The 27294-nt window shown below is 47.5% G+C and overlaps 1 protein-coding gene across 2 annotated transcripts in view; it reads right to left on the bottom strand.

The window, feature by feature from the left end:
* The window catches only part of TUT7 (terminal uridylyl transferase 7), a 1097449-nt gene that overhangs the window by 615404 nt on the left and 454751 nt on the right, over nt 1–27294 (bottom strand). For both annotated transcript variants that reach the window (XM_069228237.1, XM_069228248.1), the window contains exon 14: nt 21863–21949. In XM_069228237.1, the coding sequence (XP_069084338.1) occupies nt 21863–21949 (87 nt within the window). The remainder of the gene's footprint in view (nt 1–21862; nt 21950–27294) is intronic.

The raw sequence follows: 27294 nt of genomic DNA, 5'->3' as shown, positions 1-27294 counted from the left end.
TATGTGGCATGGCTACCCCTGGTAAACGCTACAGTGTGTATGCATATCTTTAACGTTGCCACACACACATTGCCATGCTACAAGAAACACAGGTTACGCCAGCGGAGCTACAAAAGGTTTGCACAAAATGGAGGGGGCAAGTATATGGCACATCCATATCAGCTTATGCTTATGTCTTGTCTGTACTGAACACGCAGAGTAGACGCAAATGGTCTGTTTGTGATCTTGGAGGGCCAACTTGCTGGTGCTCCCCTCACACTGTTAGCAGTACATGCCCCCAAAACTAATCAATTGGGTTTTCTAATCATGCTCACCCCAGTGCTCTTCCAAGATCTGTAATATCCAGGACTCTAGGGAGGTGACTTCAATTGCATACTCAATGTCGCTCTCGACCGTTCCTCCCCTCACCTGCATGCTGCTACATGTGTCCACACAACACAGCTATTTCGCACATGGATCACTTATTGTGACTTACATGATGCCTGGCGGCTCGGACACCCGACTCACCGGGAATATTTGTTTTACTCCCTGGCTCATGATGTGCATACTAGAATCAACCTCTTCCTTTGAATGGAACAACTGAGCCCACTGACAAAATGAGCAGAGTGCTTGGCGCATATCCTCTGTGACCACTGCCAGTTACTGGTCATGCTCAGGTGGGGCAGACAATGCCCCACTATACCCACATAGCAGTTTCAAAGAGAGACACTATCAGACCCCCCATTCCGAGAGGAGCTGGCACAGTGCATCACACTATACTTCGAGCTTAACAAGGGCACTGCTTTGGCCCATGCACTCGAATGGAATGCACACAAAGTTGTTGCATGCGTCCACTGCTTGGCCTCCACTTGGTGGATACAACATTGCTTTGTGGGTAAGTTATCCTCCTTCAAACAAGAGTTACGATCCCTAGAGGTGAGGGTGGCCACTCGCACTGCGATGGCTGACCAACTCCAGCAGCGGCACATGCAGCGAGCTACAGCTGAAGTTCTGCTGTGCAAGCATGACTACAAACGCCGCACAGCCTGCAACATGCTGACAGGTATGACTTGCCTTCTAAAAGAGAATCAATTAAACGCTCTGCCTAAATGGTGGCACAATAATCATCTTTCCGCCAGCCATTAACGCTACAGTTCACAAATAACTACTGGAAGATTTATGCAGCAAGAGCTCCCCCAATCCAGGAGTATGTGCATTGCTTCTTCCACAACCTGCCAAAGGCCAAACTAAACCGGTTGCAATGGCCCGGTATGGATGAACCCCTGCAATTGGATGAAATACGAGCTGCCATCGCGTAAATCAACCACAACAAGACCCAGGGCCCGAAGGGCTGTCGATTGAATATTACGTAACCTTTCCCACACAGACCACTCAAAACTTGCTGGCGTGTTCACCAAGGCCAAAACAGTTGGACGCCTTCCGAGAGTCCCTGTTCCTGGTCCTTCCTAAACCAGGCAAGGACCCACTTGATGTACCCGTTTACCATCCTTTATCATTGGTGAATCTCAAGTAAGATCCTGGCCAGAGTGCTGGCGGAATCGCCTGCTCCCACTAATAAAGCTCTTGTCCATGTTGACCAGTAGGGATTCGTTGCCTTTTATGCTTCATACATAATACTCCCGATTACACCTTTGGGCAGATGGCTGTATCATTGGACAATGAGAAAGCGTTCGATACCCTGGGCTGGGACATTCTACTCTTCACCTTTGTCTCCATGGAGTTTAGTCCAGGTTTCTTGGGATGGGTTTGAACGCTGTATGACAGCCCGTTGGCAAGGATCAAAACTGGCCAGCTGATCCCAGACAGGTTCATTATTCAAAGAGGCACAAGGCAGGGGTGCCCACTCTCCCAGCTCATCTTCGCCCTGCTATGAAATAGCTTACCCACCAGCTTTGCAAGCGAGCCCAAGCTTGGGGCATCCCAGAGATGGGTGCCCATCACATCATAATGCTTTATGCGGATGACGCCCTAGACTACCTAGGACATGTAGAGGCCTCTCTCCCATGTCTTATGTGCCTGCTGGACGACTTCAGGGACATATCAGAGTTCCATGTGAACTGGCCCATATCATGCTTGTTCCTTCTGGTGCCGTGCCCGCCCCACTCCGCGCTGACCCCCCCGGAAGGTTCGTCTCCAGTGGTGTTACAACACTTTTAAATACCCGGGTGTTCAGATCTATTACACAGAGAAAGACATCAAGGAAGGCAACTTAGACAAAGCGATCAGCTCTATTCATCGGTCTTTGCCCTTTTGGTGGTCGCTGCCCCTATCCCCACTGGGCCGCGAGGCGATATCCAAAATGCTGGTGCTCCCCCGCTTATTTTATTTTTTTGCTGTGCTCCCAATAGTACTTCTAAGAACAACTTCTATGAACTGCATGGCTTATTGCTCAAATTGATATTGAGCAAGGGACCCCGCTGAGTTGCCCTCGCCACCATAAAGTGCCCACTAACTAAAAGCAGCCTTGGGGCGCCCAACTTTGAGCTTTATTATGTGGCTGCACAACTACAACTGGACTGGCTACGCATACCCAAATGCCCTGAACTGGTATACGTCCGTGAAATTCTGGGCATCCTGAGCATCTACACTTTGTTGTCAGACTTGAAAGCCTGTCCCCAACGGGAGACATGTCAGTAGGCTGTGGCCTACACCTGCTGGCACAGATTTGTACATGTCTAGGGAGCCCATTCCCATACTCACTGTCTATAGTGAAGTGAGACCTACCGTAGCTGCACAACGCTGCACAGTGGTATGACGTGTCCAATTGGAGTGAAACAGGAGTTGAACAATTGGGGGAACACTATCACGAGGGCTCTATTATGTCCTTCCGGACGTCCAGGACACCTACGGAATAGGAGAAGGCCAGTTCTTAACATTCCACATGATACAATGCACACTATGCACCACATGGGGTGGTGGCAATGTGAAACCTCCGACGTCTGCCACGCTGCACACAATCCTGACCCGAGATAGCTTGTGCCAGGTGATTGCCACCCTAATTGTCCCTCAACTTCACCCCGCCAGACTATGCCGCTGGAGCGCACGCCAGATTGGACACCGTAGTACCGCAGCTCTTAATGCCTTACAACTGGTGAAGGAATTATCTCGCAATCTTAGATTTCGCTTCAAACAATTCAATTATGTACACCACATCTACCTTGTCCTGCAGCACATAAAACATATGTATCCAGCCCTAACCCCTGAATGCTCCTCTGCAAACTATTAGATGCTTGATTCTTCCACATGGTGTGTGATTGCCCAACAACAACCAGCATGGCAAACGATCTCCATCATGGTGACCGAACTGACAACGCACACTCTTGAACCCATGCCTGAATCCTGTTTACTAGGGCTGCCGTGAAAAAGGTGACAGACACCTCTACAAATTCATAGACCTCGCTTTTGTGCTATTTAAAGGGCAGACAGCTCTTGCATGGAAGTTACAACAACGTTCCTACAGGACACGGGCCCGCTTCCCCAAGAGCACATTATCATTGACGCCTCAATGGAAACTCCAATTCCCCAGCACCAATCGCTCCAGCCCCGACTATTCACTCTCTCTGGCGGCCGAACCACTCTGGCATTAGACCCTCCAGACCCAGCACGTGCTACACACTCCAACGCATCCCCACTCTAAGCAGACTCCACAGTTAAATTAGTTTTGAATAACTTTTTAACTGTTTATGTGTTTACCATGTTAATACAAACCACTGGTATGAGATAACGGCAGTAATGACAATAAGCTATCCTATACATGATTCGCTGGGAAATATTGCTATGCTTACAATTATACCTCTCACTAGTACTGTACCATGTCTATTAAAATCAGTAAAACACATTTAAAAAAATGATCAACCCCCTATTCATGCACAGCTTCTCGATTGACCCGCTTACCTGCGCTCATAACCACAATCTGCTGGGGGCTGTGGCAGCATGAGAAGTCGATCGACACTGCCCTGAATATGCACTCAAGACTTAGGGCCATATTAATTAGCACCCCCCAGTCTGTGTGGCGAACACTGCCTCAAGTGTCCAGTGCTGCCCAATACTAATTACAGACCCAACCTTGTGCAGAATTTGACATCTACACTTGAGTAGAATGTACATCTTTGCTTAGGAGTTTTGGCGTGCTCAGTTTCACGCACAGCTGCACTGCAGTCCAGCAGTAGGGTCAATTGCTCTTATACACTGCCTCAAGGTGCTGCAGCACCAATCGTTGCATCCAGTCTGGATACGCATGTTAGCCAGTAGCACATTGCAGGGTAATAAGGGTTGGAGGCCCATAACAGCCACAGGACACATTGGATACACAGCAGTAGCCTTCACAAGGCACATAGGCCCTCAATTACAACCCTGGCCGTCGGTGGTAAAGCAGCGGTAAAACCGCCAACAGGCCGGCGGTCAAAAAAATGGAATTATGACCGTGACGGAAACCGCCAACATAGATAGCCACTTTAATACTCCGACCGCCACGGCAGTACAAACAAACAGCACGGCGGTCACCGCCAACAGACAGGCGGAAGACAATGTACCGCCCACACTATTATGACAGGCCAATCCTCCACCTTTTCCGGGGCAGATTCAACGCAAAAAAAACACGGCGGAAACAGAACTTGGAAGGGGAAACACTCACCTCTACACATTCCATGAGGAACCAGGACGCATTGGAGCCTGAACTCCAAATACTCCCTGCGATTGTCTTCCTGCTCCTCTACCAGGAGCACGACCGACGGCAGCAACTACCACGGTGAGTACTGCACCTACGACACAGGGGAGGTGGAGGGAAAAGAGAGTGACACACACACGCAACACCCTCACCCACAACAACACACACACACACCAATATATGCTGAAACATTACATTTACACCCCCCCAAACCCCCTGGAAGAACGCAAGGACAAAATGAAATGAGTTGAACGATTGTAATCATGTAAAATCCATTAATCAAAAATGGATATACACTATAAACAAATATGTACACCAAGAATTAAAGTCCAGGTACTGCACCAATATAGTCCGTGGACCACTGGGCCCAAAATGCATGGGCGAGGCCCACACAAGATACCCAATCGAAACGGAGAGAACACTGCAGGGGCATCAGATCGGAAAAAAACACAGGCACCTCAGGGGGAAGGGAAGGGGGGCACCTCAGCCGGATGAGTGCACAATGCCAGCTCCACGAGGGGGCTCCATGCCCATTGATGTATCCTGGGGAGTGCAAAGCCAGAGTCTCACAAGTCTCTCCAGTGGGTGGTTTGCCCACTGCTTTATCCTGGGGAGTGCAAAGCCAGAGCCTCACAAGTCTCTCCAGTGGGTGGTTTGCCCACTGCTTTATCCTGGGGAGTGCAAAGCCACAGTCTCTCAAGTGGATAACAGTCTCCACTGGTTCTGGAGTGGGCTTGGTGCCCAGAGTGCTTCATCCTGCAAAGGACTGAGGTAGTGGATGTGATACTCCACTGGTTCTGGAGGGGGCTTTGTGCCCAGAGTGCTTCATCCTGCCAAGGACAGAGGTAGTGGATGTGATACTCCACTGGTTCTGGAGGGGGCTTTGTGCCCAGAGTGCTTCATCCTGCCAAGGACTGAGGTAGTGGATGTCTTTCTCCACTGGTCCTGGAGGGGGCTTTGTGCCCAGAGTGCTTCATCCTGCCAAGGACTGAGGTAGTGGATGTCTCTTTCCACTGGTTCTGGAGGGGGCTTTCTGCCCAGAGTGCTTCATCCTGCCTAGGACAGAGGTAGTGGATGTGATACTCCACTGGTTCTGGAGGGGGCTTTGTGCACAGAGTGCTTCATGCTGCCAAGGACTGAGGTAGTGGATGTGACACTCCACTGACGGTGGTGCATCATGCAAGCTGGTCAGGCCCCTGGAACTGACCACCAGCCTCGTACGAATAACCACTGGGGATGGCAGCCATGTCTGCGGTGGTGCCACTGGCTCAGGATGTGGCGTAGGTGCTGGCGGCGGGCTCAGTAGCGGCGATGCTTGCGGCACTCATTGGGCAGCGGTGCTGGTGGGGGGCTCACTGACCTCGGTGCTGGCGGCGGTGTCCTGAGCGGCGGTGTCCTGAGCGGCGGTGCTGGTGGCGGGCTCACTGACCTTGGTGCTGCTGAAGGCCACAGTGTCTGCGGTGCAGGTGAAGGGCTCAGTATCTTGGGTGCTGGCGGTGGTGCCGGTGGCGGCGGTGCAGGTGGCGGTGCCGGTCTTGTCCACCGTGCAGGTTGGCAGCGGCGTTGACTTGCCTTTCTTTTTCAGGCCCTTCCCCATCTTGGATGGTGGCGCAGCTGGCTTGCCACTCCCAACTGTTGTCCTGGCTGAGCCGTTGGTGGCAGGTGTCTTGGCCTTCTCCCTCCGGGATGTGGGCAACTTCTTCTGTTTTGGAGTTGGGGGAATACCTTGGCCTCGCTCCTTGGGACACTGGCAGCCCTGCTGCTTGGCGCACTCCAGAACCCGGTTACTGCTGGCACCACTGTGCCCGGTGATGTGGTGGCTGAGGTGCTGGGTTGGGACCTGGAAAGGCGGGCCCTTGGGGACGGAAGGGGTGGGGGAGGTGAAGGGAAGAGATCAAGGTTTGACAGGAAAAGTTTTTTAGACACACTGGGATGGGTAGATGGAGGGGGTTTGGGAGTGGAGGAAGAGGTAGTGGTTGTAGGAGGTGTTTGCTGACTTTGGGTGAAGGTGCATGGGTTGGAGGCTGTTGTGAGGTGGATGGCTGTTGGGTGGGTGTGTGACTGCGTTTGTGTACTTTGGGAGGAGGGCTCACAGACACACTGGTAGAGGATACAGGGGATGTGTGAATGGTAGTGGGGGTGGTGATTACACGTGAGTGGTGTGTGGTGATGGGGGTGCTGGTGATGGAGGTAGTGGCTGAGGATGTAGTGCATGCAGGTGTGAGTGGAGACGTGACAGGGAGGGAGGAGGGAGACGTGGAGGAGGGGGAGGCAGTGGATGTTGGTATGTGTGCATGGGTATGATGCTTGTGTGAGTGCCTGTGGGATGTGTGGTGCTTATGTTTGCCAGAGCTACCCTTGTGTGTTGAGCTGTGTGCATGCTGGTCTGATGGTGTGCTTGGGATAGGCTCAGGTCCTGGGGGGATTGGGTCTGGGTGGAGGAAGTTGGAGGGGGGAGGTTGGACACAGGGACAATGGCTGCCATCAGTGCTGAGGCCAGAGTCTGAAATGCTCGCTGTTGGGCTGCCTGACCAGAATGAATGCCCTCCAGGTACGCATTTGTCTGTTGCAACTGCCTCTCTACACCCTGGATGGCATTCAGAATGGTAGACTGCCGAACAGTGAGGGATCTCAGGAGGTCAATGGCCTCCTCACTGAGGGCAGCAGGGCTGACTGGGGCAGGGGCTGAGGTGCCTGGGGCGAAGGAGATGCCCACCCTCTTGGGTGAGCAGCCACAGGCCACATGCTGAGGGGCTGCTGGGAGGGCTGTGCTGGTAGGGGGGGGTGGCGGCTGTACCTGTAGATGCAGGGGGCACAGAGGGGCCCGCCACAGCAAGGGAGCTCCCATCAGAGGAGGAGTCGGTATCGCTGGTCTCTGCTCCTGTCCCCGCCATGGAGCTCCCCTCGCCCTCCGTCCCACTGGTGAATTCTGACTCCGTAGTGTCGCCCTCCAGGTCCATGTGGGATGCAGCTCCCTCCTGCTCCGGGGGCACAGCTCCTCCGCCTGATGATGCTAATGCACACAAGAACAGGGAGACCACAAAAAGGGTGGGGGAAAGACAGAAGAAAGACATGTTCAGTGCATGCAATACCACTACCGTTGGCGGACACTATAGACACAGCAGCCCTCTGCACTACGCCATGCACTTAGAGTTTCCTAATTCCTCACAGGGACATGGGGTACATGGCCTATGGCCGATTGCTGCACACATGGAAGTCACAGGAGCCTGACTAGGTGTAGATGGCTCTTACTACTGGTGGGGTTGGGGTGCCACTTAGCCTGCCTTCCAAAGGGGCCCTGCCTACAAGGCTCGCCCTAGCCTATGGGAACCCACAGCCCACCTACCACAGCCAGACACCTCCAATGCGTGCAGAGTCAGATGGATGTGACTGTACTCACCCCCTTGTGGCTGCTGTGATGCCCTCAAGCGCCCATCCAACTCCGATACGCCACCGCCAGGATCCGGAACGTCAGGGGGGTCATGGTGCGACGGGCACCCCTCCCAAGTTGGGAGGCCATCCCCAGCTGGGCCTCCGCCGTCTTCTTGCTCCAGCGGAGAATGTCCTCCCATCTTTTACAGCAGTGGGTGCTCAGTCTGTGGTGGACCCCCAGGGCCTGGACATCCTTGGTGATGGCACGCCAAATATCCTTCTTCTGGTGGGCGCTGACATACAGGAATAGTACAGGGGAAAAGGTACAACATTATTCGTCCGGACTGTCACAGTCATTGGCCTACGTTCCCACCCTTGCCCTGACGCACATACACTCACCGTTGGATCATGCACGCCTCATTACCCCCCCCCCCAATCTCCCATCCACACCACTCCAAATAGGCATTGCCCATACAGCATGCTCACAGTGTACTCACCTGTTTGTCTGGAGGACCGTAGAGTAGCGTGTACTGGGGGAGGACCCCATCCACTAGTTTCTCCAACTCCTCCAATGTGAAGGCAGGGGCCCTTTCCCCAGGCACATGAGCCATCGTCGCTTCCAGGCTGAGGTCACAGCAGCACTTGCAGTGTAGGTCCGCTCCTGTTGAAGATCAGGTATCAATTGAGTGAACAGAGAGAAAATGGTTGTCACGACCACACCGGTGCGTACTGTCACCGCCGGCGTACGTCATCATTGGCTCCTGGGACCCATAGGGTCCAATGTTAACCAATGCAGGATTGCGCCGCGGTCTTCGACCGCCTACCGCGACGGTGTACAATGCCAGCGCAGTTACCTCATATCCCCTTGTACCACATTACAGGTCAGGCAGCTGCCATTTCAGGGGGCCACATGGCATTATTTTTTAATGCGTCACACATATCTAGGCCTTGCATACTCACCAAGACAGGCACATAGCGTATTGACAAAAGTGTGCAATAAAGTTGTTGTTTTAGTACCTCAGTGTTGGCTGACCCTCTGCTCGCTGTTCTCATCCATAGGGCACGTACGGTGGGGCAGATGAGGAGATGGCGGCATCCTCCGGTGTACAGACCGCTGGTGGACCTGTCAACAATGGAAGAGCGACATGTAATAGTCACCTACAGACTTGATTGTGCCACAATCCAGGAACTGTGTGCCCAGTTGGAGCCAGACCTGATGTCAGCTATCCGCCATCCCACAGGAATCCCCCCTCTAGTGCAGGTCCTGTCAGTACTCCATTTCCTGGCCAGTGGGTCTTTTCAAACAACAGTGGCCATGGCATCAGGGATGTCCCAGCCTATGTTCTCAAACGCGTTGTCCAGTGTGTTGTCTGCCCTTCTGAAACACATGCGCAGCTACATCGTTTTCCCTCAGGTGGAGGATTTGCCTACAGTGAAAGGTGACTTCTATGCCCTGGGACATATCCCTAACATCATAGGTGCCATTGATGGGACACATGTGGCCTTGGTACCCCCCCCCCCACAGGAGTGAACAGGTGTACAGAAACAGGAAGAGCTACCATTTGATGAATGTGCAGATGGTGTGTTTGGCCGACCAGTACATCTCCCATGTGAATGCCAAATTTCCTGGCTCAGTGCATGACGCTTACATTCTGAGGAATAGCAGCATCCCTTATGTGATGGGGCAACTCCAGAGGCACCGCGCGTGTGGCTATTAGGTGAGGACAAGGACCCTATACAGTGTGAATAGTTGTCTGGGTATGGGGTTGTCCCTACGGGTTAGTGTGTATCTAACAGTTGTCCCTCAACATTTGCAGGTGACTCTGACTACCCCAACCTGTCATGGCTTCTGACCCCAGTGAGGAATCCCAGGACAAGGGCAGAGGAATGCTACAATGAGGCACATGGGTGAACTAGGAGGGTTATAGAGAGGACCTTCGGCCTCCTGAAGGCCAGGTTCCGGTGCCTCCATATGACAGGTGGTTCCCTATACTACTCACCAAAGAAGGTGTGCCAGATCATCGTGGCCTGCTGTTTGCTGCACAACTTGGCTTTGCGACAACAGGTGCCTTTTCTGCAGGAGGATGGTCCAGAAGGAGGTCTTGTGGCAGCTGTGGAGCCTGTGGACAGTGAAGAAGAGGAGGCAGAAGAAGAGGACAGACAACAGAAACACCGTGATCCAGCAATACTTCCAGTGAGACACAGGTAAGAAGACATCACTGCCTCCTACATCTGATAAAATTGTTAGACCTATCATCATCTGTCTGTCACATTCACCCAGTGTATGGATCCTAATTTGTCACTTTGCTTTTTGACTTCACAGATGTGGGTCCCACTGTGTGACCTCTGCTATGTTACCTCATGGACTAGAGGTATGTGACATAGGTATGTTGACAATAGAATGGACATTACTATTTTCCTCAGTTATTGCAAATAGACATTTGTGAAAGCACAGACCGACTCCAGACTGTTTTGTGATTCAAGGGTGTTTATTTAAGTGCTAAATAGTGAAGAGGGTTGTAAAATGGTCAGGGGTGAAGGTGGAGGAATGTCCATGGCAGAGTCCAGTTATTTGGCTCACAGGTGCATTGTCCAAAGGGGCATAGGAAGTGGAGCAAGGGCAGTTTAAGGATGGACAGGGTGACAAAGTGGGACAGAAGGATGACATTCAGGGTGGTCTCATTTCTTGGCGAGGGTCTTGACATTGTTCTCTGTCTTTGTCCTGGATCTCAGGGACCGCTTGCGGGGTGGTTCTCCATCTGCAGGGGGTGGGGTGTTGGTGTCGTGGTCCTGTGGCGGTGCCTCCTGTCCACTAGCGCCAGCGGAGGTTGTGGGCAGTTCATCGTCCAGGCTAGTGTAAGGGGCCCCTTGTTGTGCCACAGTGTCCCTCCTTGTGTTCCCGAGGTCCTTCAGCACCCCTACAATGGTGCCCAGGGTGGTGTTGATGGACTTGAGTTCCTCCCTGAACCCCAAATACTGGGCCTCCTGAAACTTGGCCAATACCGTTGCCATCGTCTCCTGGGAATGATGGTACGCTCCCATGATGCTGGAGAGGGCCTCGTGGAGAGTGGGTTCCCGGGGCCTGTCCTCCCCCTGTCGCACAGCAGACCTCCCAGTTCCCCTGTTCTCCTAAGCCTCTGTCCCCCGAACCGTGTGCCCAGTGCCACTGTCCCCAGGACCCTGCTGTTCTTGGGGTGGTGGGTTAGCCTGGGTTCCCTGTAGTGGTGGACACACTGCTGCTTGACGTGTCCTGGGGACAGAGGTATGGGCCCACTGGGTGGGTGCTGTGCTGGTGGTTCCAGAGGGGGGAGGCTCTGTAGTGGCCTGTGACTGTGTGAGGGGAACAGACTGTCCTGAGGTCCCAGATGGACCGGGCTGGTCATCTAGATCCAGTTGGACAGAGCTGCTGTCATCACTGTGGGCCTCTTCTGTGGGGGGAGTGGACATGTCTGGAACCTCCTGTCCGGTGACGTTGGGTAGGGGTCCTGCTGGGGTGTAAAGGCATGATTATTGCATCTGTGTGCGCCATGGTGTGCAATGGGTGGGTGGCCCTGTACCCCAGTGCTTACATTCTTGTGTAGGACCTTGTGTGATAATTGTTTAGGGGTCTGTGTGGGTATCTGTAGTGGACATGCATTGGTGATGGGTGTCCATGCTTTGTTGTTGCATGGAGGGCTTAGTTTTGGGATGTGTGGTTTGTGATAGTGGGGCATATGTGAGGAGTTGGAGTGATGGGGGTGAGGGCGAGGGTGGGGGTATGTGATAGCATGCAGGTAAGGTGGTGGATGAAGTAGTGAAAGATTTGACTTTCCAGAGTCCATTCCTCCAGCTACTCCTGCGAGGCCCTCAGGATGCAGTATAGCCAAGACCTGCTCCTCCCATGTTGTTAGTTGTGGGGGAGGAGGTGGGGGTCCACCGCCAGTCCTCGGAACCGCAATGTGGTGTCTTGAGACCACGGAACGCATCTTCCCCCGTAGGTCGTTCCACCTCTTCCTGATGTCATCCCGTGTTCTTGGGTGCTGTCCCACTGCGTTGACCCTGTCCACGATTCTGCGCCATAGCTCCATCTTCCTAGCTATGGAGGTGTGCTGCACCTGTGATCCGAATAGCTTTTGCTCTACCCGGACGATTTCCTCCACCATGACCCTGAGCTCCTCCTCAGAAAACCTGGGGTGTCTTTGCGGTGCCATCGGGTGGTGTGGGTGATGTGTGAGGTGGTGTGTGTTGTGATGTGTGGGGTGATGTTTAGGGGTGTGTGGTGTTTTGTGCGTGGATGTGTATGAGTGATGGTGTTGTGTGCCTCTGTCTGCTGGTGTGGTCTATGCTTTGCTGTCTCTCTGCTTCTTCCAAATTGTTCGTTGTAAGGGTTTGTGGGTAATGTGGGTGTGTGTTTTATATTGTATTGGGTGTGTGGGAGTGGTGTGTGTATGTGTATCAGGTGTGTGAATTTCGATTTGTCCAATGTGGTTGTGTTTTGTAAATGTGTTTATATTTTGAGCGCAGCAGTGTATACTGCCAATGGAATACTGCGGTTGAAAGACCGCCACGTGGATTTGTGGGTTGTGATAGTGTGGGCGTATTCCTGTTGGCGTGACGGTGGAGGTTTTGTTATTGACAGTTTATCACTGACCTTTGGTGTGGCAGACTTGTGTGGGTGTGTAGATTTTGGCGGATTCTGAGCTGTGGGTCGTAATAGCTGTGGCGGGATTCCGCGGCGGTGTGTTGGCGGTCTTCTGCATGGCGGTAAGCAGGATTTACCGCCAATGTTGTAATGAGGGCAATTGTGTCACAGGAGTTGGGCAGACCATCTGTGGAGATGGCTGTTGCTGCCTGAGGTCACCGCTTATCAGAGCACAGCTCTTCACTTCATTGGGGCCCTGTGAGCTCTCGGTGTCCTGCGCCTCCCTCTGCACACGAGGTCAGATTTCATGTAGCATACCAAAGCACAGACTGGACCAAGAGGGGAATCAAACTTCTTGTTTCTTCATCACAAACGCCATTTCTGATCCACTGCACAAAGCCGCGCCTGGTGTTCTGTCACCTTAGACACAAGGTTTCTAGGCCTCTCACTGCAACCGCGGCAGCGACCGACTTCTCAGCCTAGGATGCAGGTCAGACTTCAAAGCATCTCGGATGACACCACTGGCCTCAGTCTACAGGTACGCAACTCCAGCTGTGGCCCACATCTGTGTCTGCAACATTCTCTGCCTCAAATGAAGTAGTAACAATGGTTCTGCCCTAGGCCAGCAGCTTTATGTTTCATGCCTCTCCTCTCATGCAGCCACTTTCTAGGCTCATAGTAAACATCAGCAGAGCAGTAGAATCACATTGTTCCTGTCCTTCCACCTTCATCCATTAATCAGAACAACATTACAGTCCGGTGGAGCATGCTTCTGCACAGATTATGCCTGATAAGGGCAATGTCATAGTGCGCATCGCTAAACCACATCTGCCATCTCTGCTTAGCAAGAACGACCTCCAAGGTGGAAATTGCTCCTGGCCTTCTAGCTTGACCTTTCTGGCAAGAGCATAACAAATTTTAATACAAAGAATGATCCACTGGAACCAACTGCTCTTCTAAACTACCCAATAACGAAAGCGGTAACCATCATTGGCAGGAAATCTGCTTTTCATCTGAGCACCAGTTTGTCAGGGTAGAAACAAGTAAAAGATGGTCTGAAGTACAGCACTTGCTATTCACTGAAATTTCAGGCTGAAGCGATCCCTAACACAAACACAGACATAAATGTCAAAAGCTACAACTGGAGTTACACACAGGTTCCCCATCAAAAACTTTAGAACCAAACTAAGGTTGCAATAGGGCATTTTGAAAATTGGTAGAGAAAACATGCCCCTTCAAAAAAAATTGGAACTATCAAGTACTTGAACAGACAAAGTTAGTCCAACTAACAAAAAAGTGCTGATAATGCTGCAAAAGAGCCCTTAAACATGTGCACTGCACAATCTTGCTGGGCCAAAGAAAAGGCAAACCACAACATATAGCTCCACCATCTAGCACAAACCAATTTTGTGGAGGGCAACATGACCACAGAAAGATACAACATTGGCACCAGATGAAAACAACTTAGCTGCCTCTGCTCAATGTCCAGGAATAAAGGAGGTGGGGAGGTGTGTGGTGTGCATGTGTGTGTTTGTGTGGGGGGCACAGGGAGATTATCAGGAGATGTGCAGGCCACAAGCTTCTCAGCCAATCAGGAGTGACCAGAATGACTTGTGTCTGGTCTTGGCGCTCATGGTAGTGGGGCAATGAGTAGTGAGACGGAAAATTCCATGTCAACTGAAATGCATCCCCTAAGACCTCCTACAATGGAAACTTAAGGATAATATGCACTCTCAGGAGTGGCAAAATACCCACCTGGGGAGTACCCCAAAGAGCAAAGATGCTCTGAACCACTTCTGGGAGAAGATGCCACTTGTAGTCAGAGGGTGGCTGTCGTTTCACATGTTTAGGGAACTTACCAGATGGTTGCCGACCAGCCAGATGCCATGTCCTTGAGCCCAGACTCGCAGAGCTTCTCAGCAACAAAGAGGAGACCTCGTATGTCTGCTTTTTTTTAAACATCTGATCATTTGAATTTTCTTATTTTATGAGCCCATTACTGATTAATAAAACTTCTGCAATGCTTTGGTAATAGCATGTGCTGTGTGATTCCCCATGTAAAACACTAGTGTAGCATTGCCAGGATACAAAACAGTAATAAAATGGTACAGGCAAGTCTGTGGCTTCTTCAGTATTATACCAACCGGAACGAAAGGTAGCCAAATACCACATATTGCATCACAGTCATTTGTCTATCAGGATCTGGACAGATCAACCATCCAGAAAAGGCAGAAAGGCCACGTGATAGGCCTCTGATCTCCAGAGGTGCTCCCCACTATAAAGTAGAGGTATCCAGCACCACTGGAAGGACTTCCTACGTGGCAACTTCTCTCCTATGACCACCAAAAGAGATTTGCTTTTGTATCTGGGGTATCCTGATGATGTCCCTCAGAATTATTGTAGGCAGAGGCACAATTGGGGAGCCCTCATGCACCAGATGTGCACGAGTGACCACCACAATGCAGGAAACCAGGAACATAGCAGGTAAAGATCCTTCAGTTCTGGGACTCGTGCTCACTCCGGAACCACTGGAATCATATCTCAAATGTGCTGAATCCTCCAGAGAAGAAGACACAGATGTTGTATCCAGTACTGCCCCAATAAACAGAAGGTGCAGAGGGGGCTCCAGTTGCAACTTGGGCAGATTGATGAGAATCCCAAATGGAAGAGGAGGTATGTCGTGACGTCCAACACCAGCTGCGGTGAGTCCATTTTGCCCAGCTTTGGGAATACAGCATCTCCCAATCTGAGCAGACTTGTCACAACCACAGCCATCACCTTGATGAAGCCCTTGGATGCCGATGTTTCTCCAAATGGGAAGACTGAACTAGTAATAGATGGCAGCTACTACAGAATGTAGGGAACTCCTGTGTGACTGCAGGATTATATGGAGAAATACCAGTTCTACATGTCAAACACCATCTGGACTTCCAATTCTGATTCCATAAGCATCTGGGCCAGGGATAGCATTTTGAATTTCTCCCTGTGAAGGAAGGACTTCAAGACCACAAACCTTCTTGGGGAAAAAGGAACTACCAGTTTTAAAATCCTTGCCCAAGTTCCTGCTCTGGTACTAACTTCACTGTCCCCTTCTGTAGAAGAGTCACAACCTCGCCTTGGAGAGTGAGAATACAGTCTTCCAGTTGAAAGGATTATGTTGAAGAATATGGTGAAAGGGTTGGGGGGAAGGGGGGGGGGGGGCCTCAGTCCGTTTATACAACCTGCAAGACACAATGGACCAAAATAGCTTTCGGATGGGAAGACAAAGAGAAGAGACCCATCAAAGGCATGTCCATTAGACCAGTCTGGACATCTCCAGAGAAGGCAGTTGAATGAAGCCAGGTGTGCCACTCAGTGCCAAAGAGAATCTCAAGGCTTGGTACCAAACCCATAGTGACCAGACCTGCTATGAGAATCTGCTTGACAGGATCTTGTCTGCCCCTGACCACCTCCGCATAGTTATCCTTCAAGTGGCTCGGCACCACCATCTGAGGCATCTTCCACAGCACATGGGTGTGTTTAGCCAATAAATAGGCGGCATTCATACACTGCAACACCAGACTCCCTGCATAGAAGACAGTCTTCCCCATTATTTCCAAATTCATGGACTGCTGCTAGGAAGGTGCAATGGGGAACAATCCCAGTTTTTACTTTGAACATGAAGGAGCCGGTACCACCAGACTTTCTGGTGAGGGATGGGTGGAAGGAAACTCCAGGCCCCATGGTACCAGCCCACAGCAGCAAACAGTTAGCCTATTCACTGCTGGAGCAGAAAAGGGCTTGTCTAGGATGCCGTGATGGATCCCAGAGGAGCATCTTTGAAGGGAAGCGACAGCTCTGAGGATGCCAAGCCTGGCAGATCACAGCCAAGAGATTTTATTTTACCTCACTCAATTGAAAGTGGTCAGTAGATGGGCTACTGTGCGAGCAATTGGTGATGGCCTTGATCGGGCTGGTTTCAGGAGCGTTTCCGGGTTGGCTGTCTCCGAGGGTAGGTCCAACAAACAGGACCGGTGATTAACTACTTAGTGTCACCTTGAGTCCCAGAGAAGCATTACCCAAGGAACCTGTTCTCGATTAGGGGGTGGGTACCTGTGTTAACCAGTTAACTTAAGTAAGTGACCGGTTTTTATGTATCTTTATCTATGATACCTACTTTGAAGAGGTCTGTTTATCTAGTTACGTAGGTCCTGATGAAGCGTCAATGGATCCGGATGGACCAATAGACGCGAAACATGTCGACCATAATATAGAGGTTCTCTTAATGTTTAGGACTCTCTACAACATCTATCAATTTTTGAAAGGTTTTTGAGCATAATCCTCAACCCGACTTTCAAGTTTTTGATTTTAACCTTGGTCTTCATCCCCGTTATATCAGATTGATTAAATGATGGTGTCTAGCGGATGAATTACCAATTTTAACCTCTTTTTTTTGCTTTTGGTGGTGACTTGTAGCATTCACACTTTGCATAGCTGAACTTGTTAGTCACTATTATAAAAATCCGTCTGAGAGCCCCCACTTCGGGGTGCCCACTAGGCATTGCAGAGCAGGCCTAGTGAGGAGCAATTCCCGATGATGATGCTAGTCATCCAGAGTGATGCTTGAGGGTTCTCGCTCCTGAGATCACAGGTCTCCTGCTTTCATTTTTCTTTGGAACAGTGTACCTTTATTCAGTGGTTTCAGGAGCGTGCCTTGTAGGGGCTTGTCGGGTCAAACTGATGCCAGTGAAGTACCTGTTGGTGGTGTCCCAGCCGGTGATCCCACTGGATCCAGGGGGGCCAAAGAGGGGACCAATGCACTTCTGAACAGTGGCATCATTGCCCTTGTAAAGGTAAAGTACTGAGGTGGGTTGGCGTCTGGCACCAGGAATTCCAGATATGCTGAGAGAAGATCCTACACCAGGACAAGAACAGACACCGGAGACGGGCCAGGTTCTTAAGCTAGAGTTAATTCTACCAATCTCAGCTCAGAGGAATCCATGGAAGATGACAGCTTTGATGAGACCTATCTCTGGACAGAGAACAGCATTTAAGCACGGAGCTTTCTCCCTGTGGCTCTTATCTTGCTTCTGTTTGTCTTTAGAAGAGGGCAATTAATGAGATTTCGACCTGGACCTGAAGTGAGACCAATGCTGAGCCCAGAGTTAATGAAGTGCCATAACTAACTCTGTATCCTGCTCCTTAATGGCTTTTGAGTACATGAGGCTGCACACTACTCAACCCTCTTACAAATGTCGATCTGCAGTCAAATACTGTCTAGAATGATCAGAATTGATCCTGACTTAGTCTTGACATTTTGATCCTCACGAAATGTGGCTCAATGTCTCATTTAACCACGCTCTAGAGCTTCTTCTTCCTTGAAAAGGGACTCCATTTTGCACTGTGTCCGAGAAAACAGGCACAGTGGAGGTCTCACACTTATTCATGAATCTCTATGAGATGCAGAGCCCTCCCAAAGACTCATTTTCAGTCTTTGGTAAGCTTGATGGTGGAACTGTCCACATCCACTACCTCCAACCTCAGACTGATTGTGATTTACCACCCACCGGGTCAAAACAACACCTTCATTGAGGAATGCATGGATTTCATCTCTCAACTTAGCAGCTCAGACAACAGTATCTTCTTCCTTGGTGACTTCAACATCCACTGAGGAGACATGGGCAACAGTTATTTGGATACTCTTACCTGCTTTCTCAATGCCAACAATTTCCAGCAACACTACAATAAACTTACACACAACAAAGGATCTGATAATCTCCAATTCCCTATATCTAAAGACATATGGCCCCATCCCAGTCAATTGGTATGATCACATGCAGGTCCCGTTCTCACTACCTGACTCTTATACCAAAACATATGGGCAACCCAAGAAAGAGAAAATATGGTTTACAGGCACATCCAAACTCCAAACAGAAGCCATGGCCATACTGGCCTTGCACTCAGTAATTGCGATTTCACCTCATCTTGACATCAAAGAGGCCACCGACAAGTCCAACTCCTGCATGGAATCCTTCATTGACAAATATGCACCACCAAAGTGCAAATTATCCAGACCAAAATCCTCTAGGTCCTGGTTCTCTAAAGAGCTTTAGGACGAATGAAAGGTTATCAGAAAATATGAGAAAGAATGGAGAAAAGCACCATCTTTCCTGAGAATGACTAAGCTTCACAAAGCAAGAAACCAATACAAACACGAAATCCTCAGAGCCAAATCCTCCCATATCAGAGCCCTCTAGAATTCTGCAAAAAATAGACCGAAGTGCCTGTTTGAGGTTATTGCAGTCTACTAACCCCTTAATCACTTTGACTCCTAAGCCGTCCGTGGCCCGTTGCAACGACTTTGTGGATTTCTGTTATAAAAAAGTTAGAGACATTCAAATTTGGCTTCCCATCAAAAACTCCCTTGAAACGGTTGATTCTCTACCATGCTTGGCACTACAATCATGGCCATCTTTCTCTCCAATCTCCGAGCAGGACCTACAACAAAGTATCTCAAAAGTAAAACCCTCAAACCGTCATTAGGATGCTATTCCAGGCTCTATAAGCAAATCTCTTCCCACACACCCACTCCCCATCTGGACCACCATGGTCAATTCCTCTCTCAAACAGGGTATTATCCACGAAACAATAAAAATGGGTGAAATCACACCACTCTTTAAAAAAAAAAAATATATCCCTCGATCCAGAGAAACTAAACAACTACCGCCCAGTCTCAACTCTCCCATTTTCAGGCAAAGACACTGAAAGTTGAGTAGTGTTACAACTAGTCACACACATTCAAACAAGCAACCTCCTTGGCACTCTCCAATCAGGGTCACAGTACAGAAACTGTGATTCACCAAATAGTCTATGACCGTCTTAGGATTCTCAACTCCGGACTCCTGGATTTATTCACTGCATTCAACACTGTCAACCATCATGACCTGCTTTATATTCTTGAACTATGCATGAGATGCAGAGGCACTGTGCTCAACTGGTTCTCCTTTTACCTATCCGTCCACTCTCAAAGTGTGAAAATGGGCAACTCTTCCTCAAGACCAGTCAGTGTTCACCAAAGGGTCCTTCAAGGTTCGATCCTCTCCCCAACCCAGCTTTGGGGCATCAGGCAATTGATTCTGGAGCAAGACCTCAAAGCAGTGGTGCAGTCTCTTATTCTCTCTAGACTAGCCTATGGAATTGCCCTACTCTCAGTCATTCCCAAAATTCACCTAGGCTCACTGAGAGCAACACTACATGCTGCTTTCCTCTTAGGTCTCAAGAAATTTAACCACATTTCCCCTGCCTCGCTATCCCACTAATGACTCCACATTGAAGCTCAGGCCCAAATTAAAATCAAATGCATTACACACAGAACACTCTGCACCCCTTCCTAGCTAAACAAGAAACTGAAAATCTCCGGGGCAAATAGGGGTTCCAAAAATGCCCAGACCTTTTTCCTGGAATCCCCCACCTTCAGGCGAGAACTATACATGAACCAGTCCCTCTCTGGTAGCGCCACTAGATTCTGGAAAACTACACCTCCCTCACTCCGTCTAACCACTTGCCGAGCAACTTACAAAAAGGAGCTCAAACTCCTCATATTTGACAGACATCTTGGTTAATTCACCCTCAACCAGATGTATTTACTTTCTCCCATGAGCCCTGATCTGCCTTCATTGAACTGTTTATGTCCTCTGCCCTACTGTTGTAACGGTCTCTTGAGGTAACTCCTGCATACATACACTGATGTAACCATCCAAGTTTAACTACTATTAATGTAACCCGCTGTAACCTTGTATCTTGAGTGTTGTAAAGCACTCTGATGCCCTCGGGCCATGTCCGCTCCTTATAAAATTGCAAAAATTAATAAAAACAGCTGTGTTTCTGCCCAAGCACCACAATCAGAGGGTCTGAAACGAAAATCTAATCCTGGACATTTCCATATCACTTCAAAAAAGGATGGAACTTAGTATGCAAAACAAATGGAGAACAACTCCTGATCTGCAAAGGGAGCAGCAACTGATGCAAAGGACCACTGGCAGCACTTTATGACTCCAGTGATGTAATGTCTGGGCTGTAACTGAAGCGGAAGCAGAGTTGATGTCATCCACCAGTACAGAACAGTGATTAAAAGAACATCCAGTTCCAGTCTGGAGAATGGATATATTCAAAAGGTGAGCAATCTGCAGGCAGATGCATCTATCAAAATATTCTTTAGGGGTGAGAGAAAGTGCACCACAGCGCCACCATCTCAAAGTAACCACCATGCAGTATGTGAGCCTCTTGCACTCTGTCCACGTAGCAGAACACAGAGTGAAGAATATGTATAGGTTCAACACAAGGCAGGGGAATATAAGACTATTATTACAGGAGTTACTAAAGTAAGCTACTTGTACTCACTGATAAAGTGTCCGAAACCCAGTATTTATGCTCCAAACAGAGATCAGGTGAGTTATCATTTGTCGAAACAATTCGCTCCACTGGCTCAAAGTGCAGATCATGGTGGTAGGTCTGGATGAATACTAAGCGAAAGGCAAGATAAGTGGACTTATTCAGTTTATGAGCAACAGATAACCCAATAGCAGGGCATACAGATTCTATTCCCCACTTATTATCTCCATGTTAGAATAGATAGCATAATTTGAAGTGCAAGCCTCAGGTCCAAGTTGCTAAATGTGGAATACTTGTGCAAGAACATTTTAGACTATAACCCATAACTACTTATACTTACATGAGGGAAGACCTCTGGTGATTATACTTAATTATGGGTTGCAGTCTAGTACACTTAAGGATACCATAATGGTAATCTTAGAACATCAAACCTTTTGTCAAAATCATTTTTAGCAAAAAAGGAAAAGCTGTCTTGCACAGCATTTTTCGTATTTTTCCAACAAAAACATTTTGCTACATTTTTGTTATTTTCTCAGTGGCCTCCATGGGAACCCAGAAATCCAACAGTGCCTTTATAATTACCAAAGTGTGGGTGGAAAAAAGGACAGAAATTTGGTCTGGATAGCTTATATTGAAAATGAATTATGAAGGACCCCATCATCAAACAAAAAGGATCAGCTCTGGGGGAGCAAAAGCCTCTTAAGCTATGGGATTAAACATTTTATTTCTGATCAACGTTTGTGATTCAGTACAAATGAGTAGTTCAAATCTGACTGAATGCTACTCTTCTGACACAAAACTACCACTTTTGACACAAAACCACCATGTATTACCTTGAAACTCCTGCTTGATGAAATTTTCCAAGTTTTGTCTAATATATTCTCGAGCTTGATCCTCTAGGGCATCGGGAGAGAAATCATCTGTTGAAAAAAAAAAATATGGATTCACTTTGAAAAGCACTGCAACACAAATCAGGAAATTAAGTGAATAAAGGTCAAAACTATTAATTGTACAGTAAGCATAAGTAATGTGCCCTTATATATATATATATATATATTTTTTTTTGAAACAAAGTTTAGCAAGCCCGAAAACACCACAACCCAGAATCTTCCATCATACAATATATTTTAAGTAATGGCGTCCGTACAGGAAATAGCCCAAAATACTCAAATTATAAGGTTCGTGACAGAGCTGTGAAGCCAGAAAGCCTGACCAGTAACCACCTCTCAGCTTCTCAGAACCTCATTATTAATAGAGGAGGAATGCTGATGGAGAAAAAATCCAAGATTCTGAAATAGTCAGGAAAGGTGGGCTACATACCAACTCAACACCCCTGGTATAACACATCTTCCCCCTCTACTATTAACAAAAACAGATCACATTGGAACAACAAAACACCCTACTAATACATCTTATCCCTCAAAGGTATATAAAGATCAGTAAAAAAAAAAAAAGATAACCACAGAGTTACCTAACAGGAACATGAGAATCCGATACCCAATGACCCCTGCACAGGTAAAAGCATTCTACATATGCTTAAATTCATATCGGCTGGCACAAAGTCTTGTAATCTGACCTGGGATGCTCTTCTGTTTGGTGGCCGCTTTTCCATTGAGAACTACACTGTCCAAGGTGCAACGGAGCTCACAGCTGCTGCAGGGCAGCACTATTTAAGGACACACGCTCTACCGCTGCCCGGGATGTGCCCAGGTTGCACCCGGGTAGAGACCGGGCAAAGACAGGGCTGTCTGAGCCTGTCGGAGGCAGACTGAGGTTGGGCATGGTCACCTCCACCCCATTACATCTAGCAACAATAACTGTAAGCACAAGTCCTTGCCAATATGTACTAATACTTATCCTCTTAATTTCATCATAGTAAATTGAAATCATATTAGCTTATTCTGTAAACAACGCTAGAAATGATAGGGAAAAGGAAAACAACGCTGGGAAGTACAGGTAAGAAGAGTACCACTTCTAGTTCCAGCTCTATTTTAAATTACCTTTCATGGGCAATGAGTCTGATGAATGAAGAGATTGTGACAAAGGAAGAAAGATTCAAAGCAACGCAACCTACAGTTGCTGGGGATTTGATTATGACGGGGAAGATCGGAGGGTGTCTTTAGTAAGGTCTCTTAAGGAAATGCCCACGTTACAAACTGAAAACAATCTGTGTGTCTCAGAAGCCCCTCTGTCACCCGATTACAAACTCCTCTTCATCTAGTGTGCAACCTCTACCCAGTAAAATGAAAAGGGCACAGATACAAGTTACTAGGTGGACTGAGAAAATAAAAGTAGGGCTGTCATTGAATCTTCTATACAGAGTCTAGTCTTCCAAACGAAAGGATTGGAGAATTATGTGAAGTCGGCCATGGAGGGAATTAACAGCACACTAGTCCTCCTTGAAACAACCATAGTTAACATGTTGGAGCTTTTAAAGAAACATATTAACACCATAAGTGTAAGTAACATGCAAAGCCGGGCACAAGTCAATAATTGAAGTGCAAATTGTAAGACAAGAAAACTTCCTACCAGGATAACCCAAGGAAACTAGAATAGAGCTGTGTCCAGCGAAAGACTCAGCAAAGCTTCTTCCCAGGAGGAAATCATTCTAGCAAAACAACACTGCAAGCCCCAATGTGTATTATTGAATTCTGAAGGTAATACTGATTTATTGATCATTTCTATAACAACAAACTTGATGCCTCAAGTGTGGGCGTGGTTGAGGCACTGGAAAAAATCCATATTCTTTTCTCCAACAAAGTGCGAATGGCATCTTTTTAATATGGTCTGGGGATTTTAACATCATTAGATGTCCTCTTGCCTCAAAACAGGTGTGTTGCCTAATTGATACACAAGGTAATGGTTTAGAGCATTTTCAATACTGTTCTTATGGTGTAAGATTGAATAATCTGATGTTGAAGTACTATTTAATCATTGCTGGATACATATTGTTCCAGTTGTGATCTCTTGCAACCTATCTTAATTGGCCGAGGTACCAATAGTCTAACTGATCACATATTGGCCTCAATCAACCCCAAGGTTCTCTCTACCGTGGAGAAAGATTGCATAAGTGACCATAGTCCAGTAATTCTTTATTTATCAACAAGTTAACACCAACTTACACAGCTACCTAAGATATCAAACAGTGTAGCAGAAAGGCAGAATGGAGTTAGACTCAAGTTGTCTGGAGGAGATCCATCTGTGTTTATTACAGCATTAATTACAGATAACAGAAATCACTTTAGGACATGTCAAGACCAAGAGGCAGGCAATAATTACATTATTAAAGAACATGATAGAATTTTCAAGTCTATAAATTCTCTCTCCTAACTAGGAGAGTGAAAGGTACTGAAAACCAAAATAGTGCTTGCTCAACCAACGGTGGATACAAGCACACACTGAACTCCTCGAGAGCCTCCATTCATAGCCCTGTGATATACCCACTATTCAGGCCTGAAGACTGCAGAATAAAAAGGCTGTATCTAAAAGCAAAAAAGAGATACAAGAGGAGGCATGGAAAACCCAATTCAGACAGAAGAGTCTAGGGATAAGTAATTTTTCTGGAAATTATAAATGCTCCCTTCGATAGTAATAAACCAGTCCCAAAAATGACTACTCCATTTCGGCAGACGTATAGGTGGATCATTTTACTTCTATTTTTAATTCACCAAGAAGTTCTCACTCAGAACTCGTGGTAAATCTGGCACTTCAGCCACCCTCCATTGTTTTTAGTTTAGAGGAGATAATAAAAGCATTCGATAAATGCACAAAGGGAAAGGCCCCAGGCCCCAGTGGTGTTCTTCCAGATACCTACAAGTATTTACCATCCATATGGGAACCTCTGCTTACTAGGGTTCTAAATGTGTCAGGTGCTGGATACATACCATGTTCCTGGTTGGAATCAATTGCCCCAATTTTCAAGATGGGATTCAAAAGCGATCCCAAATGTTTTCAACCCATTTCATGCCCTTTATTCTTTGGCAACACTATAAGGAAGAGTTATCCTTGATAGACTGGATCAATGGGCAATGACACACAATTTGAATCTTTTGCTGGGGGAAATACACAAGGGCTAAGCATGGTAGTCTACAAACATGCTTCACTGATCTGAGCAGTACATCTGAAAGGGTGAAACTTAATGAATTGTGGCTTTGCATGGATCAACTTGGTGCACCAAAGGACATAGTTTCCCTTCTAGGGAATTTAGCTGCAAGGGTGTGTTAGGGGCCATCTAGATACCTAACCCAACCGTGTAAGATACAGAAAGGAGTGAGGCAGGGATGTTCCTTGCTCCTTTACTTTTTTTACTATACATAAATGGTGTTTATGAAAAACTTCAAGCCCTTGGAAATTATGTTCCGAGAGTTGGACAACGGCCCATACCCAGACTATTGTACGCTGATGATGCAGTTTTACTATCTCATTCCCCTTTGGTGTACAGAGACTTATTAATATTTTTACTGAACATATGGAGGAGCAAGATCTGAGGATAAAAGTAAAAAAAAACTTTCACAATGAGCAGTGGTAGGGGAAGGCTCAAGATCGGTCCTTTCCATACTAAGGGTGGCCAGATCACAAACGCCCAAAGCTTTAGCTGACAATTTTCATCACAGGATAACTGGAATGTACAAAAGAGAGCTGGCAGCATCAATATGACAAGAACTACTGAAGGTGAGTTTAAATTTACCACTAAACTAGTTACTAAACCCATCAATGTAATGCTGGCCCTCTACAGCATGAAATCTGTTGCAGCAGTGTTACGCTGCCCAGGTGTATGGGGTCTTGGAAGTAATACACTGATGCAAAGACAAGAGAATACATTTTTGAGACTACTTTTAATTGTCTCAAAATCGACTTCAAAGACATTAATTCATAAGGAACTAGGACTCTCCCATATTGCGGAAACAGCATATGTAAAACCCTTGCTGCTATGACACTAAATTTGAATGAAGCAGAGATCTTGTTTAATAAAGCCATTCTGAATGACTGCTTAGTCTTGGATCATGTGTTTAAAATAACATGGTTTGTACATATTAGAGACACTAAGTGAAATACGTGATCTAGATGGTCACCTCTGAAGGACTCTTCAGAATATTGGTTCTCGAAAAGGGAACTAAAAGAGCACATTAATAGCATAAGAGTACACAAAAGAAACCCAAGAGATTTGAGTAAAGTTACCTTTGTAAGTAACATGTCCAATTATGAGCAAATGGGGATACAATCATATTTGATCATGGTCTCTAATACATACCAGAGGTATATTTGAAGACATTTTCATTTAGGACTTGTTCATCACTTGTTTCTGTTCCTGAAACTGAAGTTTTGGGGCCCTTGCTGCACCTACTTAAGGTGAAAGACTTTTTGAAAAATGTCTCTATCTTTAAATCAAATGACTGCATTTACCATGATGCACTGGGGCTATTTTATGCTGGAGTGTGAGGCAGTGTGCTCCCTTTTTTTGTGTGTCTAATTGACGGCTCCCGTGAGCCTTTGAGCTCTGGTGATGCACCTGTGCGCCTACTGAGTGGTACAGAAACCTGTGAAGACGTTCAGCGGCATTTCAAGCAACCCCTTCAGATATATTTTCTCTCTGCTGATGACGGCCGAAAGCCAGAAACACACGTCCAGAGATACAGCACTTGCTGCACCTACTTAAGGTGAAAGACTTTTTGAAAAATGTCTCTATCTTTAAATCAAATGACTGCATTTACCATGATGCATTGGGGCTATTTTATGCTGGAGTGTGAGGCAGTGTGCTCCCTTTTTTGTGTGGCTTTTAAGTATTTGTCTATATTAAATGATGTTTTAGTATACAATGTAGTTGATATGTTTATTGTACATGTCATACACAAAAGAAAATGTTTAACACATCTATTTCATTTTCATGAAATGTGTCTAAGCAATTTTCCTTCTTTTGGATCAAGATTTATTGTAGTTTTGTTTAACTGATTTTGACTCAGGATAACTTATATGTTTTATATTTGTATTACATGATGCTTGTTCCTTTATGGGTTATTATGTTTATAAACCAAATAAAGAATTGAACTGAAGAACCTGAATATGTCATATACTATGCTCTCCCCTTTTCATCCTATGCTCTAGAACTCCTCCCACCAGACCAGCATCTCCTTCACCATGGTCAAAATGCTCCCTATCTGTTCCCACACTTCTACTCATCACGTTGCAAACAACCCTCCACCCCTCACAGTCTTTGGGCCAGATGTAGCAAAGGATTTTACCCATTCTGTGTCTATGGGAAAAAGCT

The sequence above is a fragment of the Pleurodeles waltl genome, chromosome 1_1 (assembly GCF_031143425.1).
Source record: "Pleurodeles waltl isolate 20211129_DDA chromosome 1_1, aPleWal1.hap1.20221129, whole genome shotgun sequence".
In the NCBI taxonomy this organism is placed as follows: Eukaryota; Metazoa; Chordata; class Amphibia; order Caudata; family Salamandridae; genus Pleurodeles; species Pleurodeles waltl.
Note: the sequence above shows the minus strand (reverse complement) of the source record. Positions and strands in the feature narration are given on the sequence as shown.